The 20,134-nt window shown below is 42.9% G+C and overlaps 1 protein-coding gene across 4 annotated transcripts in view; it reads right to left on the bottom strand.

Annotated features, from left to right (window-relative positions):
* Window positions 1-20,134, bottom strand: part of drp2 (dystrophin related protein 2) — a 310,714-nt gene that overhangs the window by 45,523 nt on the left and 245,057 nt on the right. For all 4 annotated transcript variants that reach the window (XM_054791350.1, XM_054791352.1, XM_054791354.1 and 1 more), the window contains 5 exons: window positions 18,028-18,185; window positions 3,819-3,985; window positions 3,526-3,637; window positions 3,045-3,181; window positions 51-116 (listed from right to left, as the gene is read on the bottom strand). In XM_054791350.1, the coding sequence (XP_054647325.1) occupies window positions 51-116; window positions 3,045-3,181; window positions 3,526-3,637; window positions 3,819-3,985; window positions 18,028-18,185 (640 nt within the window). The remainder of the gene's footprint in view (window positions 1-50; window positions 117-3,044; window positions 3,182-3,525; window positions 3,638-3,818; window positions 3,986-18,027; window positions 18,186-20,134) is intronic.

Here is a 20,134-nt window from a genome sequence, read left to right as displayed (position 1 = left end):
GCGGAGGAGGCTTTGATTTAGGGAGCAGACAGAGACAGTGTGAGACGTACCTGCTAGCATAATGCTCGATCCTGCTGTGTGTGTCTGCATGGGGCAGCTTAGGGGATGAACAAGGCCTGGGAACAACAATGATAGTATTAATACTAGGGATGCTCCCATCCGCTACCGATCAATATCAGCCGATTTCCATGAAAAAGTATGTGATCGGCATATGCCGATAAATGCCTTTCAACGCCAATCACAAAAGCCAATCACCTTTGGCTCGTACTATTGCAGCATGCAGCCTGTACAGATTGGCCCGCACCCACTTACCTTCATACTGCACAGGCGTGCCAAACTGAAAGCATGTTTGCCATATAGAACTTACCTGCCGTTTGTGAGAGTGATAGAAATTTTGCACCCAATTTTGCATGCCACAAAAAAGTCAAACGGCTACTAATGTAGCCGACGCTGGTCCGTGCATGACAGTCAGCAGTGTAAAGCAAGTAACCCAACAAATGATTTAATTCATCGGACTAGATGACCAGCCTCTCAGCGATCGAAGATAACGGGTTTGCCGACTGCTCTCTCACTTGGAGCCCTGCTGCATGATACCTGGAAGTCCTGCGAGAACGCCATCAGAGAATGTACTCTCAAATCCAAAGTCTCCTTAAAGAAGGGTTCTCATCCTCTGGAAGTTTTATGAGTTATATATGTTCTTTTGAATAAGTTAGTCAAATACTGTATGTTTTGTTTATGGCTCCCTTTTCATATCATATAGGCAATCGCTGGGGTGCAACCAGGAATTCTGGGCCCCATAAAAAAAAAAAAAATCACGCTGGGAGTCCCCCTTTTTATTTTTTAATAATTACCTATTTTTTGGGCCCCCTGGGGCCCTGGAATTGCCCTAATTTCCCTCTTATACGGCACAACAGGCCAATAGCACTCATAAATTAAAAAAAAAAAAAAATTGACACTTTCACTCATGGGTGATTGGTATCGGAATCGGCAGCATGAAATTCTGATCGGAGCATCCCTGGTTAATACATCATAAATCCAGAAAGGCTGGCAGAATGGAACCATAATCCACACATATTGCAACGGTAGTCCAGAAGAATAATACTGTACACATTAACATTTTCTTTACTGCCTTCTGCTTGTTTGTGAGAAGGATTATGCAAAAAGAACTCATAGAATTACCATAAAACTTTGTGGATGCGTGGGCCAAGGAACAAGCAACAACAGTACATTTTGTTGTTATTCTGATAAAGAGGCATCCCCAGGATATTCTTTTAGCATATTTTTATGATATATATATTTTTTAATAACAAAAAGGTAGTTTTGGGTATATTTATGTTTATTTTTTCAGGAAGGATGAATAAAATAAAAAAAACTTAATTGCACAATTTGGTGCTTGATATTTGATTTTCTATAGCATTTCAAATTATATGTATTTATTTACTAAACTTTAGTAAATAGGGGGAAAATTATGTAATTATGTTCTTCTATTTATTATGCTAAAAATATATGCTTTAGTAACTAAAGCATATATTTTTACCATAATTTTTACCATAATTTTATGGTGATTGTATTAGTATTTTTCTAATTATTATTATTTATTTACTAAAGCATATATTTTTTGATTAATACAAATTTACAATTTATTTATTTATTTTATTTATTAATGATGTGTACAGTTTTGTCATAATGGAAATTAAAAGTGTTAAACTTTTTGTTATTTTTATGTATTTATTTTAAAGGTTCATATGCAATATAGTAATAGTACAATTACAATGCAGCAGTCAAGTGTTACAAAAATACCAGTAAATAGTAATAACTGAAATTAAACATTAATTTCAGTTATTACTGAAATAACTGATAACTAATAACTGAAATTAAACATTAATTTCAGTTATTAGTATTTACTGGAATATTGTTTCAGTTACAGAATACAACAAATCTTACATTTTTTGTAATTAAATTGAAATGGCACTAATGTCACACTCTACGGTGACAGGTTTGTTACCTTTTTTAAGTTTATCGGCTTTATGCTTATTTATTATATTGTCTTGTCTCCTCATGCCCTGTGTGCTTGTGTGCAGAAGCAGACACCTGAGCTGGGCGGAGCTACTGGGTTCCTGCAGCTGTTCATCATTAAGCACCCTTTATCATCCTCTCAGCTGCTCCTAGCCAGTGCTGGATTATTGTCTCTGTTTGCTACTGCAACCGCATGTGTTTTTCATGTTCTGGACTCACCTCCTTTCAGGAACCCTCCAGCTGCCGTCCTGCAGCCCCAGTAGCCCGTCCAGCTCCCACGGTAGAGGTAGCCGAAGGTTATTCGTGCCTCTTGAGTAACCACGGTGCCTTGTCTGCTTTTTGTGTGCCGTCGCCTTCAGTTGCTGTTTGTCTCACTTATTTGGACTAATTATTATTAAACCCTTCTCACTGCTGGAACTCTCCTGTGTCTGCATCCTGGGATTCACCCACATCACCTTTCCAAGGCGTGACAACTAACTCAGTAGTATTAAACAGTTATGGAATGGTTACATATATGAAATAATTTCTTCTGCAGATGCCCGCAACCCATTTTATTCGGTGTAAAAGTTACAGGTTGTATAAACACAAAATGTAGTGACAATAGCATTGGATTTAATCTCGGAATTCAACAATTTTTTTTATACTTTTACTGAAAATCACCTCAGTTTATTTAAACTAGCCTTTAAGTAAAAGGATCCAGTTACTGCAGTTGAAATAAGGTCAAAGAGACATTACATCACGCTCACAAGCTGCCAGCGTGCAGGCCCATAAACACGCTAAACTGGGCACACTGACAGCCTGCAGCTTGGCTTCCTGATGACTTCATGGCTTTTGGTCTCATCACCCTTGTTTTTCCCCCTTTGGGTTTCGTGGCTAACATGAACATTGTGTGTGAGCCACAGAGATCACAGGATAACATGCTGGAGCTGAGTGCTCTCTTTCAGCCAGGCGGTCAACCCTAAATACATGTAGTAAGAGCCTGCGACTGAATGTGTGTGTGTGTATATGTGTGTGTATATGAGACTCACGTCTCTGACGTGTCGGCCTCCAGCACAGACTGAACGGGCAGGTATCCTCGCTGAGGGTGCTTGGTGAAGTACTGCTTTGATCTGAACTTGTTCTTCAGAGTCTTGGCGAAGTCCCTCATCTTCTCTCCTGAAGTTGTCTGGAGTGAGGATGAAGGAAGAGTCGAGGAGTTGGAAGAAGGAGGTTGGAGACAAATGCAATGAATTCCATGTGATATTACTTCAAGAAAATGACCACATCTGATCATCTGGTCAGAGTTTTCCTCCAATGATTAAAATTCATAACCCTTTAACACCCAGCACAAATGTATAAAAATAATGTTATTACTTATCATGCCACGGCTTCTCCTTTTAAATAAACCGAACCTGCTGTTAAAACTACCTTAGAGTTTACTTCTAATGTGTCTGTATCATTTGCCTGCAATGTGTGCAAAAAAAACAGGATTTATTTGATCAAATCAAAGTTACATAAAATTTGTCTTACTGGTGTGTAGTACTCCATGATGGGGTAGTGCAGCTTATTCCCTTTGGTAGTGCGTCCGGTTAGAAAACATGTCTGACAGATGTCCACATTGAACTGCTTCAAACTGCGATACCTGCCAAGAGCCATAAAACACAATGTGAGCCTGCACAATGAAATGTTTGATGCCAAAATTTGTTTCTCATCCATTTCTGCAGGGACAACCGCATTATTCCATTATAAGCACATTCGCTTCTGAATTAATGATGAATCATATTCATCACACATCATTTAGATACTGTGATGTTTACACTTGCCTGAAGCCCTTAATGGGACACTGTTTGCAGATGTAACATTTGGCTTGGTGCTTGGTGGACTCTGCCGCAGTCACCCGGTGAAGCACAGGCAGCCAAACCATGGACTGGGGCTCCAGGCTCATCCATTCCAAAAAGTGCGACACCTCGATGGCTGGCTTTCCTGAGGCCTGCACAGACAAGACGGTAACCGACTTAAAAATAGCAGGGAAGGTACATGGTGTAATGAGAACAGAAGATGTGCTCAAAGTTACTGAAACTGAAATGAACAAGAATATTACAAATATAAAATTAACACATACTGATGTGTGTCCAAAATACTTGACACATTCCCTACCCCTGAATTCTGGGATGGGATCACAGTGAAGACTCCTCATAAAGGAATTACTTGCTAAGCGATGAAAATCCACGATGTGCTAAATTCTCATTAAGTCTGCATCTGAGGTGCATTAACTGGTTGATTTCCCTCTGGGCTTCCCCTGCTGCTCAAGTAAAACTGCATCATAAATGCATGTACGTGTGTGTGTGTATTTGTGTGTACTGATCCCACAGTCAAAGAACTTTAAAGAAGTGTAGCCTCTCCTGGGACAAAGGGGGCTCCTCTAACAGTTTCATTTTCTTTCCATACAGTAAATGAGCATAAATGACCACCAGTGCAGTTATGATTGAGCCCTATGAACTCTGTCTAGCAAGTGTGAAATACATAAAGGGGCAAAGACAAGTGGTTAAGACGAAAGTTCTGTGATAAAGTTCTCCTCTCACTCTGTGTGGAAGTCGTACGTTTTTTGCTTCTTACTTTGTTGTTCTCTCAGTTTCAAACCCATTAAGTTACATAAATCGAAGGCTAACAAGTTAGCTCGGTCGCTTGCCATGGTTAAAAAGGTGACCGTCTCTTATGTCCCTGCAGAGATCCCGTAGCCTGCGCGTAAGAGTTGTGCAATGTGGTGTAAACAAAGCCAGCTGCAGTGCAGCAGTGTCCATTATTTTACAAATAGACACAGACAAATATAGACAGACAGATACAGACAGACAGAGACCAACCAACCGATCAATCAATAGATACTTTATTAATCTCGAAGAGAAATTCACATTTTCAGTAGCCCTGCAAGAATGCCATAATAAACGTAATAATTTCGTCACAAAATAAAACAACCTAGGCAAGACAGGAAAGATAAGAAAAGAAAAATAAGAAAATACAATAAATAAATAATAAATAAATAAATACATATGGAACAGATCCCTTCAATTTGTAGTGCAATAATACATAATAATGTGATAAGTCCAGTCTTGTTCTTTATCGCTCCCCCTCTGTTGTGTTGAAAAGCCACATGGCGCTGGGGAAGAATGACCTGCTTAGTCTTTCGGTGGAGCAGGACAGTGATAGTAATCTGCCACTGAAACTGCTCTTCTGTTGGGAGATGATGCTGTACATTGAATGATGCTGGTGATGGAAACGAGCCTCATCAGTGTCCGTTGCTCTGCCACAGATGTCAGGCTGTCCAGCTCAGTGCCAGTGACAGAGCCTGCCTTCATCACCAGTTTGTCCATGCGTGTGGCGTCCTTCTTGAGGCTGTCCTTCTTGATGTTGCTCCCCCAGCACACCGCTGTATACAGAAGGTCACTACGCACAGCTACCATAGCCTGGTCACTGGATCTGTTGCAACTTCTTGCATACGTTGAAGGACACCAGCCTTCTGAGTAAGTACAGACGGCTCTGCCCTTTCCTGCTCAGAGCATCCATGTTGGCAGTCCAGTCCAGTTTATCATCCAGACGCACTTCCAGGTATTTGTAGGTGTGAATCACCTCCACACGGTCACCTTTAATTAGAACAGGTTCTGGGTGTGTCCTGTTTCTTCATTTCTCTGGTCTTGGTGGTGTTGAGGTGCAGGTGGTTTGCGTCGCACCAGTTGACAAAGTCCTGGATGAATTTTCTGTATTCATCGTCCTGTCCATTCCTGATACATCCCACGATGGCCGTGTCATCTGTGTACTTCTGTACATGGCAGAGCTCAGAGATGTACTGAAAGTTGGAAGTGTATGTATGCCAGATGCATGTCAGACTGGCTGCCCTGTATATCAGTCAATGCCATGTGATCGACCCACATTATGTTCGAGATACTACAACAGGAAGAAACTTTCCCAATGCTAACATGTGAGTTATTATGTCTTATCACTTATCATGTCTACTATATTAGGTAATATGCGTATAAAGGTGTTATGGGGGTGTTATTTCATGTCGACAGGGCTCTAGTAAAGTTAAAACCGTTTTTTAGAAGATCATAAACAGGTTTTCTACGCTCTGACTACAAAAATATTCCCTTCATTAATATTGAATCCTACTTCACGGAAATGCACTTGTCGCAATCGGTTCTGGAACCAACGATATGCAGAATTCTACACTGGTCACTGGTTACTGTAATGGTCGGCGTGACACACAAGCACCAGACTTGATCGCCAGAAAAACAGGCTATTATTGCAGCTTTGAATTATCTCACAACAGGCATTGTTTTGTTGGATTTGGCTAATTTGAGAATATATTGTTAAAAATAGGCATCACATGACCGTACATGACTGTGCGTTCGTCAAAGAGTATGACAATTTTTTATGACGATTATGATGCTAAAAAACATGTCTTTCAAATCCCTGATACAAATATGATGCAAAATTGACTTGTATGTTACCTATGTGACATACCTATAACATGCATTATATGATACTAGGTGGTTGTACAGAGTAAATAATTGGTAGATTTAGATTGATGAAAAGACACTACTACTCAAATGATTGACCAGAGAGACCACTGGTATGTAACAACTACTGCTCCTTCTGAGATACAACTGTTCGAGTCTGTGTAGAAATTGGATGCTATTCCTCTTTGATGCAAAGGTTATCAACCTAACGCGCAAGCTCCTGTAAATGGTGTGAAATAAGGTCAAGAAAATCTACTGTTGAGTTGAGTTGATAAAGTTGATAAAGCATCCTCTACGATCATCTGGGCCTTTTCAAGTGCAGGCTGGCTTATGTGCAAAAAACTTGACAGTTGATAACCATGGTGCAGTTGTTGGATGGAGAAGAGATTCATTAATGCTCCAACTCTTGGCAATCTATGATCTAGTAAAATGGAGGATCTGTTTTCCGGGCTAAAGGGGCTTCAAAAGTAGTAGGCCACTGCTAAAGGTTTTGCAGATAAGATGACGAAGAAGAAGTTCTGGGGGGAGTTAGCTCAACTCTTTAGCGACTGCACTCCTGAAAACCGCTGATCGAAAAGAAAATATACCGCTTAAAGCGAGCTTGGAAGAAGACATAGAGGAAGTAATCAATGCAAAATTCATGGAGACAGATTTTTGCCCAGGCACCTAGATGTATGGAAGACTGCCTTATATTTGTTGTAAGAGGAGCTGAAGAGGGCTGTGACACAGAGATGGGCAAGCTATGGCCCGCGGGCCACATCCGGCCCGTTGTTCTTTTTAATCCGGCCCGCCGAAGATTGTACAGAATTAAGGTTTGATGTGAATGATTGCAATCATTTCATTTTGACTTGCAATGATAGCATTTCAACACCAGGTGGCGCCGTAGCCGCAGTGACTTGAGAGCCATTTCCAATTACCGCTCTTCTTCTACTCGCTTGCCAACGTTACCACAGATGGATCGCCAAATCTGACAGGGAAAAACGTCGGGATGCTCAAGAGAAATCAGGTCAGGTGAAAGACGAAACCCTGAGCAGGAGGTCATGTTTCAACACTGCATAATTCACCAGGAAGCGCTGTGTAAATCCGTGTTGCAGCTTAACCACGTAGTGAAGCCGGTTGTGAAACTTGTTAACTTTATTCCAGCGAGGGGACTTCACCATCGTCAGTTTATTAATTTTCTTGAAGAAACTGGCGCGGATCACACGCACTTACTTTACGATTCTAATGTCCGCTGGTGAAGTTTGGGAAAAGTATGTCAACGTGTGTGGGAACTCAAACGGGAGATGATTTCGTTTTTGGAGCTACTTGAGAATACTGACACATTTCAGAGATTAAAAGTGAACTGGAACATAAGGCAACCCGATTTTGCATCCCACAGATGATGGAAACTGCAGAAGAAGGTCAGTGCAACCTCCGCCAGTCCCAGTCCAGTCTGTAAAAATTAAAGCATCTCGTCCATCCATCGTCAGTGGTAGGGACTACTACAGATGGACATTTTTAACAGATCAGAGTTTAGTGCAACCACCACCACACACAATCTGTCTAGTACCCATCTTCAGTGGCAAGAGACTACTACAGTTGGACATTTCTAAAAGCTCAAGAAAGCATTCTTGAACGAACTGATCAACACAATATACACTGCTTCAGTTAAACCAGACTACGCTTTTGAGAAAAAGCAAACATTTACACAAACATCACCATTTCTTTCTCTGCCCAAGAAAGGGACAGTGAAAGAAGGAGAGAGAGCCAGCAATCTGACCAGTGAAGAGATTAAACTCTTGTCAAATTTGTCACCTGAAGGGGTAGAGGAAGCCAGAAAGCTATTGGTACTCGAAGGTGTTTCATGGAGCATGATGGATGATACTTCAAAGATACAGTTGTGCTCATAAGTATTCATACCCCTGGCATTTTTTTGGTATTTCTTGTATATTTCTTTTCAGATTGCATTTATTCTGCAAAAAATGACATAAAAGGGTTGCACCAGGCTTTCACAATTACAGCATATGAATTTTTGGGGAATTTCATTCTTATTTGTGCTTTATTTCACAAATTTACAAAAAATGTCATGTTCATAAGTATTCATACCGTTGTCCTCCTGAAGTACAAGGACAGGTGTTTTTCATGGTTCACTAATTTTGGTGCCCCCTAGCTTTGTCACATTAGTCCCTGCATTGTTATGCAACAAATCCAAGCCATGTTGGTTTCCAGAAAATTCCTGGGGCCTATAAATTGAGGGGATTGGTGAAGTCACTGTCAGTTCATAGTCAATGCTAGAATTTCCAACATGGCCAAGCAGAAAGAACTGAGTGAGGACCTAAGGTCGCGCATTGTGGATGCACACACAGATGGTTTGGGTTATAAAGATATATCTAAGCGTTTTCAGGTCCATCCAGCCACAGTGCAGAGCATCATTAAGAAGTTCAAGGTGTTCCACACAGTGAAGAACCTGAAGAGACCTGGAAAGAAACCCGAAGTCTCAGCCAGGCATGCAAGAAAATTGGCACGGGCGGCCGCCAGCAACCCTCGTATCACCACCAAGGAGATGTTACAGGGCCTCAGTGACAAAGGGGCCAGTATCTCAAGACAGACACTCCAGAGGACATTGAATAGGGCAGGACTCAATGGACGCCGACCATGAAAGACTCCACTCCTCAAACCCAACCATACAAGATCGCGTCTGGACTTCGCAAAACGTCACTTGGATGAAGAGGAGGCATTTTGGTTGTCGATTTTATGGTCGGACGAGATGAAGATGGAGCTCTTCGGACACAGAGACGTGGCGAAAGAAGGGTGAAGCTTTCAAACCAAAGAACACAGTGCCAACTGTTAAGCATGGAGGCGGAAGCATCATGCTGTGGGGCTGCTTCTCAGCGAGTGGGACCGGGAACCTCGTTAAGGTTGACGGCATCATGAAGAAGGAACAGTATATCAAGATACTCCAGGAGAACATCAGACAGTCTGCTGTGAAACTTGGTCTCGGTCAACATTGGATCTTCCAACAAGATAACCACCCAAAACATACCACCAAAATAGTCAAGAAATGGTTTAAGGAAAACAAAGTGAATGTTTTGGAGTGGCCAAGTCAAAGTCCGGACCTCAACCCCATCAAAAATCTTTGGAGGGAACTAAAGGTGAAGGTCATGGCAAGAAAACCCACCAATTTGAAGGACCTGGAGAGAATTTCGAAGGAGGAGTGGGCCAAAATTCCTGTGGAAACATGCCAGAACCTAGTAGTTAACTACAGGAGATGTCTCGAATCTGTAATTGCAAATAAAGGCTTTGCCATTGATTATTAAGTCATGTTGTAGCAGGGGGTATGAATACTTATGAACATGACGTTTTTTGTAAATTTGTGAAATAAAGCACAAATAAGAATGAAATTCCCCAGAAATACATATGCTGTATTTGTGAAAGCCTGGTGCAACCCTTTTATGTTATTTTTTGCAGAATAAATGCAATCTGAAAAGAAATATACAAGAAATACCAAAAAAATGCCAGGGGTATGAATACTTATGAGCACAACTGTAGGTGAAAATGGCATCAATAATGTCAACACTAAAGACAGACCAATTGGCTACATTGCTCTTCTCACATGGAAGAGGAACTACTTCAAGCAGTATTTCCATAATACAAAGTTCTTCAGGAAGACAACCATGTGGCTACCATGCTGACAAACTCTCAAGAAAAACTTGACAAAACCATTCTGATGACCTCTCAAGAACTTGTTAAAAAAAACAAGGTTCTTGAAGTATGTGTTATCTTTATCTCCCCAAAAGGTCAAGAAAGACTTGACAAAACCATTCTGACAATCTCTCAAAGAACACAAGGGTCTTGAAGTATCTGATACTGTAGCTTGATTCACCCAACTTCTCCCAATGGTCAAGAGGAACTTCAAGAATTAGTTCAAGAAAACAAGGTTCTTGAGGTATCTGATAGCTTGACTCTCCAACCTCTCCCAACAGTAAAGCGGAACTCGACAAACCCATTCAAGAGATTAAATAGCATGGTTGGGATACTTTTTCCTTAGACCTTGGGCCCGATTAGGTGGGAGTGGGAGGAAAGGGTACACCAAAGCTCAAATCTTTGTTCTCCCAAACCAAGATAACAAAGCTTTGAGGAAAGAAACTGAGGAATACATGCACCTTGCACAAGTCAAACTCCAGACAAGAATGGCAAGAAAGACCAAATGAAATCACATTCTTCAACGGCAGTGATAAAATCCAAGGAACTGTCCTGCACATTAAATGGAAAACAAGCCAATTGATTGTAGGAGTTGTTAAGTCAAAAGACAATTTAACACCACTAAATCAGAAGAGAGCTATTCAAACTGTTTAGAAGCTATTCAAGGATATTTCAACATACTGTAGCTAGCATATTCACAAGAGGATGATGCTAAAAAACGCATGTCTTTCAAATCTCTGATACAAATGTGATGCAAAATTGACTTGCTTGATACCTATGTGACATAGGTGATTGCAGAGCAAATAAATGGCAATTTAGTAGATTGACACTAATTGAAAGACACTACTACTCAAATGTTAATAGTAACAAGAGAAGACCGGAGAGACCACTGATATGTAACAATTATTGTTGCTTCTAAGATAGAACTGTTTAGTCTGAGTAGAAGTTTGATGCTATTCTTCTTTGATTATCAACCTAACCCGCAAACTCCTGTAAATAGTTGAGGTGTGAAATAAACTCAGAAAATGTCCTGGAGTTGATAGTGTCCTCTACAGTCTTCTCAGCCTTTTCAAGTGCAGGCTGTCTTATACCCAAAAGAACTTAACAGGCACAATAATTCCAAACACGAGCTACTGTTGCGGCTGTAAGCCATGCCAGGCTAAAACTCAAATCTGAACTCTCAACGTCACTTACTTTTCAACACCGGAACATGTTTACAACAACAACACACACTTTAACCACAAAAATGTTCCATTCATACTGTAAATTAGAACTCAATACTTAGCAGAAATTTACTTATCATGGTCAAGTCTGGAATCGACTCACCGAAATAAACAATTGGGATTACTGTAATTGACTGTCCCAGGGTGGGTTCATGAGGTGATCAGTTACTATTTCAATCTAACATTTACTCATTTCATTTTACATTCCACTTGTTGCCACCAGTGCCGCACTGTGGCCAAGTGGTTAGCATGTTGACCACACAGTCAAACTGTGTGGAGTTTGCATGTTCTCCAGGTACTCCGGATTCCTCCTACATTCCAAAAACATGCATGTTAAGTTAATTGTCGACTTGGAATTGTCCATAGGTATGAAAGTGAGCGTCAATGATTGTTTGTCTACATGTGGCGACCAGTCCTGGGTGTACCCCGCCTCTCGGCCGAAGTCAACTGGGATAGGCTCCACGACCCCCATGACCCTAATTAGGATAAGTGGCATCGAAAATGGATGGATGGATTGTTCCCACCAGAAGCTTATTATTTCAAGTTATGCCTGGCTTCATTAATATAATATGAACAAACAGAAGAGTGAAATCCTGTAGCGTTACTACACCTCCAGGTGAGGGAGCATGTTGGAATGATGCACACATACTGCAAGAAACCTATTTTTTATGAGCATGTCTGTTGACAAATAATTTGTTGAGTTACTTTGCTGTAAAGTAAATGAATAAGCTTTAATTTATTACATAAATGTTAAGGCTTTCTATGTTATTTCCTTCCCTACAATAGTGCTGCTGCTGGAAAGGAAGTACAGAACTAATTTTAACTGGATGAAAAATGTCAGTCTTGATTCCTGTTGTCTTGTGCTTTAAAAGGGAGTTCCTGAAGGTTCTTTTCTTGAACCACAGTTTTTGCACTATTCACTGCTATAACGCCCTTCATTAATTCACAGTCTATTCATGACTTTAGCAATACATACAATATACTGTATATAAGTGAACAACCAGTACTATTGGCAACTATTGTTTCCAAGGAAAAACTGTTACAATTCATCACACAGTTTACATGTTTGGTGATATTTAATCTGCGACTAAATACTCTGACATGGAGCAAATGTCAAAAGGGATTGATTTTAATCAACCGTAGCTGATAGGACAAGCATGGAGCAGAATAGGCCAACCATAATTAGGATGTGCTTTGAATATCAGTGTATTAAAAGGCCACCATATATAAATCCCCCCGGCTGACACTTTTTAAGGCTGTACAAGTAATATTAAGCCCTGTCCCAAACAGAATGTCACAAGGTAAAGTTGCCACAAACCAGTGTCAAACCGAAGTTTAACAGTATAAAAACAGCGTTGAACATGATCTCACTCTCTTCATAATATCAATGTCATATATACTGCATGCTCATTCATACAGTATACCTAGCAATGCATTACCCACCAGCAAATGTACAGTATATGCATTAAAAGCAATCTAAAGAAAAACGTATGTCTTCCTGAGAGGGTGCTTTTAAAGTATCCATAACACTACCTAGAAGTAATTTGTTACACTCAGGTTCCAAACAACACGAGATGAGATGTAGATTTCCTGTGCGAGCACACGCAAATAACTGTTAGTGGACAGTAGACTTGATGGAGGTTGTGGGAAAAATTGAAATTTACGGGACGCATCCTCAGTAGTGTTCCTCTGGGTCATAGGGTGTTTCGGCCTTTTACACTATACAGCCTCACCAGACGCGGCCAGCTGTAGGGTGATCAGTTCTCAGCTTCCGTCCCAAGTCCAATTAGCCATGAGAATCACCTTGGACATCTCATGGGACTATGCATGGCAGGGGTGTCCTGTTCCCTGAGTCAAGCCTAAGCCGACCGCATACCTCCTGTCAAACTACTTGGCCCAACTGGGGTCGTTCCTCTTCAGCCAGAGCCACTGGCTGCTTCTTTCTGCGGCCTCCGATGCAGCTTTGACTGTTGCGCGCTGGTTCTTGCCCTTAAGTCCCAAGTCCCTCAGTAGTTTTGTGGTGGATGTTCCCACAAACCCTCTGCACCCAACCTCCACTGAGCGGACTTCCGTGTTCCAGCCACGATGCCTTGCGTCGGTGGCTAAGTCGGCATACCGCAGATGCTTCTGCTCAAAAGCCTCCTCCATAGAATCCTCCCAGGGTACGGTAAGTTCGATTTTGTACACCTTCTTTATGGAGGGAGACCAGAGCACCAGGTCAGGCCTCAAGGTGGTGGTGGCAATCTCTGAGGGGAACACCAGCTGTTTGCCAATGTCTGCTAGCATCTTCCAGTCACAGGAAGGGACAGCTGGCTTCTCTCTGATGGAGTTGAGTTGTTTCTGGTAGCTGTAGCCCCTTCACGGACAAAGGCCGTTGCCCATGGTGTTGTTGGAGTGTTAGATGTTGGCAGTACTAGGGCGTTGGTACTGGCTCATTTTTCCTCCAGTGTAGCAGCAAGGCTCTTTAGGACTTGGTTATGGCGCCAAGTGTATCGTCCTTGAGCAAGGCTGGTTTTACACCCCGTGAGTATATGCCAGAGGGAGGCTGGCGTGGAGCACAGGACGCACCCGGGATCTTCCCCAAACCACTGGTGGCGATTAGTTGGTGTTGGACATCATATGTGGCCCTGATGGCAAAGCTCAGGCCCCTTGCTTCCATGGCCCACACATCCTTCCAGCTCAACCTCCTCCTTTCAACACTCTCCCACCGTGTCCACAGTGCCTGTTTGCCAAGGGCGACTGACTTGGCCCATCTTGCCATCTCCTCTTGACGTCGCACTTCCTTCACCACCATCTTCCTCCGCACTGGAGCAGTGGCATTCCTCCAGGCTGGGTGGCTAGTTGTTAGGCCAAGGCCTCCCCTTCCTTGCTGAACGCTCCCTACGATATCAGCATGTCTAAGAGCTGCCGTTGCCTCCTCCATTGCTCTTGCGAGTCTCCACTTGCGCTCAGTAGCCAAAGTCGGTGCGTTTTCTGTGATCACTGGGTCTTTGGATTTGTTCAAGGTCATCTGCAGGCGTGTTTTGGCACACTTGAACTCCTCTGTAAGGCTCGTGAGGGGTAGTCTGAGCACACTGTCTCCATAGAGGCCTATGGTGGTGAGCCACGCGGGACCCCAATCCACTTCTTGATGTTGACAGTGACATGCATCTCTTGCTTCTCTACTGTTGAGATGGGCACCTCATAGACTGCCAGGGGCCACAACACCCAGGGTAGCAGACCAAACTGGAAACAACAGGCCTTTAGCTTCCCAGGTAGTTGGGTTTTGTCAATTGCCTGTAGGCCTGCTTTGATGTCATTACGCAGTTGCTTCACATGGTCTTTGTCTTTCAGGCTAGCATCATAGAGCCTTCCAAGGCTTTTAACTGGCTGCTCAGATATGGTGGGGATTGGGTCATCACCGATGAAGAACTGCAAGTCAGTAAGCGCTCCCTTCACCACTGAGGTGCTGCGTGACTTAGATGGTTTGATCTTCATGCGGGCCCAGCTGATGTTCTCAAGTTTTCTGAGTAACCTCCTGGTGCATGGGACGGTGGTAGTCAGGGTGGTGATGTCATCCATGTAGGCTCTGAGGGGAGGGAGGCGCCGGCCAGAGTCGAGTCTTTGTCTTTCGACAACCCACTTTGAGGCTTGGATGATGACCTCCATCGCCAAGGTGAAAGCCAAGGGAGAGACTGTGCATCCGGCCATGATGCCTACTCAAGGCACTGCCAAGAGGTGGTAAATTCAGGCGTAGTGAAGCAAAATTGCAAGTCCTGAAAGTAGGCTTTGATTAGGGTTGTGATGGTGTCCGGGATGTTAAAGAACTCGAAGGAAGTCCAGAGGAGTTCATGGGGCACGGAGCAAAAGGCATTTGCAAGATCCAGGAAGATCGTGTGGAGATCCCTCTTCTCCAACTTTGCCATTTGGATCTGGTGCCAGATCATGCTGGCATGTTCTAGGCACCCAGAGAAGCCCGATATTTCTGCCTTTTGCACAGATGTGTCCACGTACCCATTTCTGTGCAGGTACTGGACCATCCGTTGTGCAATGACGCCGAAGAATATCTTGCCCTCCACATTAAGCAAGGCAATCGGGCGGAACTGGCTGATGTTTGATGCGTCCTTCTCCTTTGGGATAAGGATCCCGCCTGCCCTACGCCACGCTTTGTATGGTATGGTCCTCTTCTTCCATATCGTCCTCATGAGGCTCCAGAGAAAACTGCAGACATCTCGTGCGTTCTTGTATACTTTGTGTGGGACACCGTTTGGCCCAAGAGCTGATGCTGTTCGCGCACGGTGGACGATCTTCTCCACTTCTGTCCACGTTGGAGGACCGATCTCAAATTGATGCTCTGGGGGGTCGATTGGTGGCATGTCTGGAGGGATGGTCATGCATTCGTAGCGCTTTGGATCAGAGTGCGTTGAGCTCAGGTGCTCCTCCAGGTCATTCTTTGTTGTTTTTAAAACTCCACTGTACTCCTTGGTGAAAAGAGTCTTCAGGAACTTGAAGGGATCTTTATAGAACCGAGTTCTTGTTTGTTCTTTATTCCTCCTTCGTTTCCGTGAATTCTCTGCTCTACGGAGGGATGCCGGACGTGTCTTAATGTCAGCTTGGAGGGTGCTTATGCCCTCCTTTTCCACTTCCGAGGCCTTCTTCCAAAGCCTTCTGACCTGTCTCCTTTCTTGAAAAAGGCATTTGATTTTCTGTTGTCTTCTGGAGACTAGTGGAGTGGGAGTCTGTTTAGCACCTGTCGACTGTAGGACCCCAAAGCGTTCTGCTCCATATTGATAGATGTTTCCCATCTTCTCCAACTTCCTCTCCACGGTGCCTCGTAGTTGATGGAGGGTCAGAGACAGGTCATTATTCACTGTTTCCCACAGCTTTTTCTCCGCAGCACCGGGCCACTTCACTCGCAGTCTGTAGCTTGGGAGGCTCCGCTCAACTGCAGGTCGGGGAGTTTGGGTGGGTTCCTCTGCTGATGTTTGTTTCACCGCTAGGTCTGTGCTTGAACTTACCTCTTCCATGACGGGGGTGCTGATGCCTTCCAAGCTATGGTTTTCGTCCAGTTGGTAAGCTTCATTTGACTGATTTGACTCCTTCCTCAGGAAGTAGTCAATGCGAGGCCCCTGTCTCTCTTCCGTCAAGCACCTTTTCCTTCCCTGGTGAATCCTTAGACCCCCCGGAAAGATGTTATTTTCCTCCATCCGCAGCTACATATCCGCAGCTTGTGGTCCGCTGCTGTGGCAGGGCTTGTGTTGGTTGCTGTGGTGTTCACTTGCGTTGTGCTGTCTTTACTCGTAGTCGTTTCCGGTCCAGTCGCTACCATTTTGTCAGCCGATGAGTCTTCTTCCGCCCCTGCTCTCGCAGACTCTGGGGGTGTTCTCTTTGTTTGCTTCTTGGTAGCTAATGAGGGGTGTCTCTGACATGCTGCAAAGCATGAAAGACTACAGTATGGGCAGCTAACCCAAGACTGTCCCGGTGGGGTCTATTCCCTCCTGCCAGCTGTCTCTCCATGCTGTCACAAGGTCTTTCCCTTTCGTCAGCGATCTTTCTCAGCAGTCACTGGACAGATCCAGATAGTCAGGTTCCAAACAACACAAGATGAGATGTAGATTTCCTGTGCGAGCACACGCAAATAGCTGTTAGTGGACAGTAGACTTGATGGAGGTTGTGGGAAGAATTGAAATTTACGGGACGCATCCTCAGTAGTGTTCATACTGTATATAGTGGAACCTTGGTTTCATACGCCTCGTTTTTTGTAGGATACGCCTCGGTTTTCATATACTGTCTCGATTACTGTATGGCCAAACAGTGCCAAAAGAAAGCATCCTCGTGTTGGCGACTAAGTCTCTGAATAATGGATTGTGGTTCTTTTGGAGATTGGACACTATTGGATCTTTTAATAATCTATGTGTGTGTGTGAGGTTTATTTGTACAACGATGAAAGACTGTTTCTCTGAGCTGATGAATCGTTCAAATGCACTCCGTATTTCTGAGTGTTCTGTGTGCTTTTTTTTTTTTTTTACTTTTTTTTTACTAAGACTGTCAAAGTTGCAAGTGCCAGAACTTGGATAAGAAGGTGAGAAAAACTATGCAATTCAAGAAAGGACTCGTAGCAAAGTATGAAGGTAGTGTTTGTTAGAATAGGATTGTATGTAAAGGTTCTTATTTAAAACAGGTTACAGGGGGACCGTTTTGAGGGAGACACATAAAGTGAGTTGGGCTAGTGTGTGTAACGATGATTGTACTGCTGCTGAAGTTTACAATAAAGTTCAAGTGTGCAAGTGCAGCTCTAAAAGTCTTGAAAGTTGTAACTGACGAGAGTGAAACAGCGGCCACGTGGCTCTTCTGTCTCCTGTCCCCTGGCCCCTGCCCCCTTCCAGCCACTCATCGCCATGCTCACCAACAAGTCTTCTATAAAGGTAAAAGTGTAGTTGTTAAATGTTCATTTATCCATTTCATTTGTCATTTCACATTGTTTTCTTCATGTAAAACTATAATTACTCTTGTTCTGTGTGTCTGCTATGCATTAATTGGACATCCATTATTTCCTATGCAAAAAAATTGCTTCAATTTTCATACATTGCAGTTTTAATCACGGATTGACGAAAGCTCAATTTGATACATAATCTCACCATACGGAAGCAGCTGCGGACGCTGGGATCCACGTTGCTGCCACCAAAAGCGGCAACTTCACCCAACTGGCGGGGGATTTGGATGGCCTCATGGAGCAGCAGGCTGAGCTGGCGCTGGTCTGTCATACCTCCTGTGCCGGACACCTGACGGAATAAGTCTGCCACCACCAGAACATAGAAGAGGACTATATCAACCTACCTATGGCTCATTTTCATGCTAGTACATCATTTTCATGCTACAATCATCAAATTTTGTCCTGAAAAAAAAATTGGTATATTTCAAAGTGTTTATACAAAGTGTACAGTTTGTTTCATATGCAATCCTGCAACATTGTCACAAAATCCTGACATAAGCATCTAGTGTACTTATTCAACCCTACACAAACATTACGCTTTAAAACCTGCATATGTTCAAGAACTTTTTATGAGGCAGACATCTCTAAGAGATGCACTTGCAGTATTTAAGACAATTTTATGATGTAGACTATGCAGTGCTGCAATAAATCCTCCATAAGGATTATTTTATTGTAGGTGTTTGACAACACTGCTGACTTCATAATCTTATTTTTGTGGTGGTGGTGCAGAATTATAATGGACTACTTGTCATTTTCTATTGCTGAAATTTCTACTGCTGAACGTTTCTCCAAAAGTTTGTAGTCCAGGAGGAATAAGCCTAAAATGCAACATGTTTCAAAATAAGCGGTCAGTGAGAGCAAAGCAAATTAGATATGTTAAATGCAATTTAGCATTGCGTTGTCACCATGTGAATGGACCACTTCACCTAATATGAATTATGATGGGAGTTTAAATCTGCCATCTGTGTTTAAGGCGGTCCCGGGCAAAGGTTAACATGGATGTGTATTAAAAAGTGACATCTGGAGTTTGGCGAGCAGCAGGATCAGTCACAGAGATGACCAACTGTTTAGGCCGGCGAGTGGTTGAGGCGCCTCGGAGGATGTTTTAAACAGTAGTAGCCCTCGTTTTGCTGACAGACTGTGCTTCCAAATGTGAATAATCTTTGTAAATGTTGTCCCGGGCATGAATCAACTACTGGGTGCACCAAATTCTGGCCGTCGCTATATTTGTAATTGAAACAAATCTACACAATACTGGACAGGACCTCAATTTCCCACAATTTAGTAACTGCCGTTTTAATTAAGATCAATATATTACACACCATCATAACATTGTAATTTGAAACCATTTCCTAAACAGTTACAAACAAACCTTGCGTTGAACAAACCCTTGCACCCCCACGCAACTTAGGTAGGCGAGGACCCATCCTGAGTTCAAAAGAAATCGGGGAGTCTCAAGCAGAAACGTGTGATGAAACATGCTTCATTTTATCAATCTGTTTAATGTACCCTGATAAATGCGATTGATTTAACTAGTTTGAAAGAAATCAGGACGTCTCAAGCAAAATTTTAACATTTATCCAGCAGGGGGCGCCATCTGAGTCGTGTACACACAGTCACGGACTGGAGGGCGACCTAACCACCATGAAAAACTTCGGGTCAATCTGACCACGTGGAAAGGGAGTTATGACAGTTATAATTTTCGACCAGGAGGCGTGTCTGTTTGCTGCCAATGTGGCCACGTGGTCATGTCCTGTCTGATTCCCCAACCCACCATTTTTGGAAAGATTGGACCACGTAGAAGGTAGTTACAGCAGTTAAACATTTCCACCAGTTGGTGGCGCAAATGTAGTCAATGTCAAAATGTGGTCATGAGCAGACTCCAACCCTTAATCCTTGTTTGAGGCTTGAAGGCGATCTGATATGAAGTTATGTCTGTTTGGCGAGGAGTAGTCTTTGCCGCCTGGCTCAACCCACCATCATGCTTCATATCATCAATCTGTTTAATATGTCGTGTATGAATGTAGTGATTCAATACATTAACTCAGGAGTGGGGTTTTCTATCAAGCATGTGTTAGTTGTCACTCCCTGTCACCACAAGGAGGCACTGTTACTAATTGATAAGTGTCACCTGGGTCTCTACAGGGTGCGTGCAAAAGTGTTTGCACCCTTCCTGATTTCTTATTTTGTTTGTCACACTGAAATGTTTCAGATCATCAAACATTTAAATATTAGTCAAAGACCCACAGCTG

The sequence above is a fragment of the Dunckerocampus dactyliophorus genome, chromosome 11, assembly GCF_027744805.1.
Source record: "Dunckerocampus dactyliophorus isolate RoL2022-P2 chromosome 11, RoL_Ddac_1.1, whole genome shotgun sequence".
In the NCBI taxonomy this organism is placed as follows: Eukaryota; Metazoa; Chordata; class Actinopteri; order Syngnathiformes; family Syngnathidae; genus Dunckerocampus; species Dunckerocampus dactyliophorus.
Note: the sequence above shows the minus strand (reverse complement) of the source record. Positions and strands in the feature narration are given on the sequence as shown.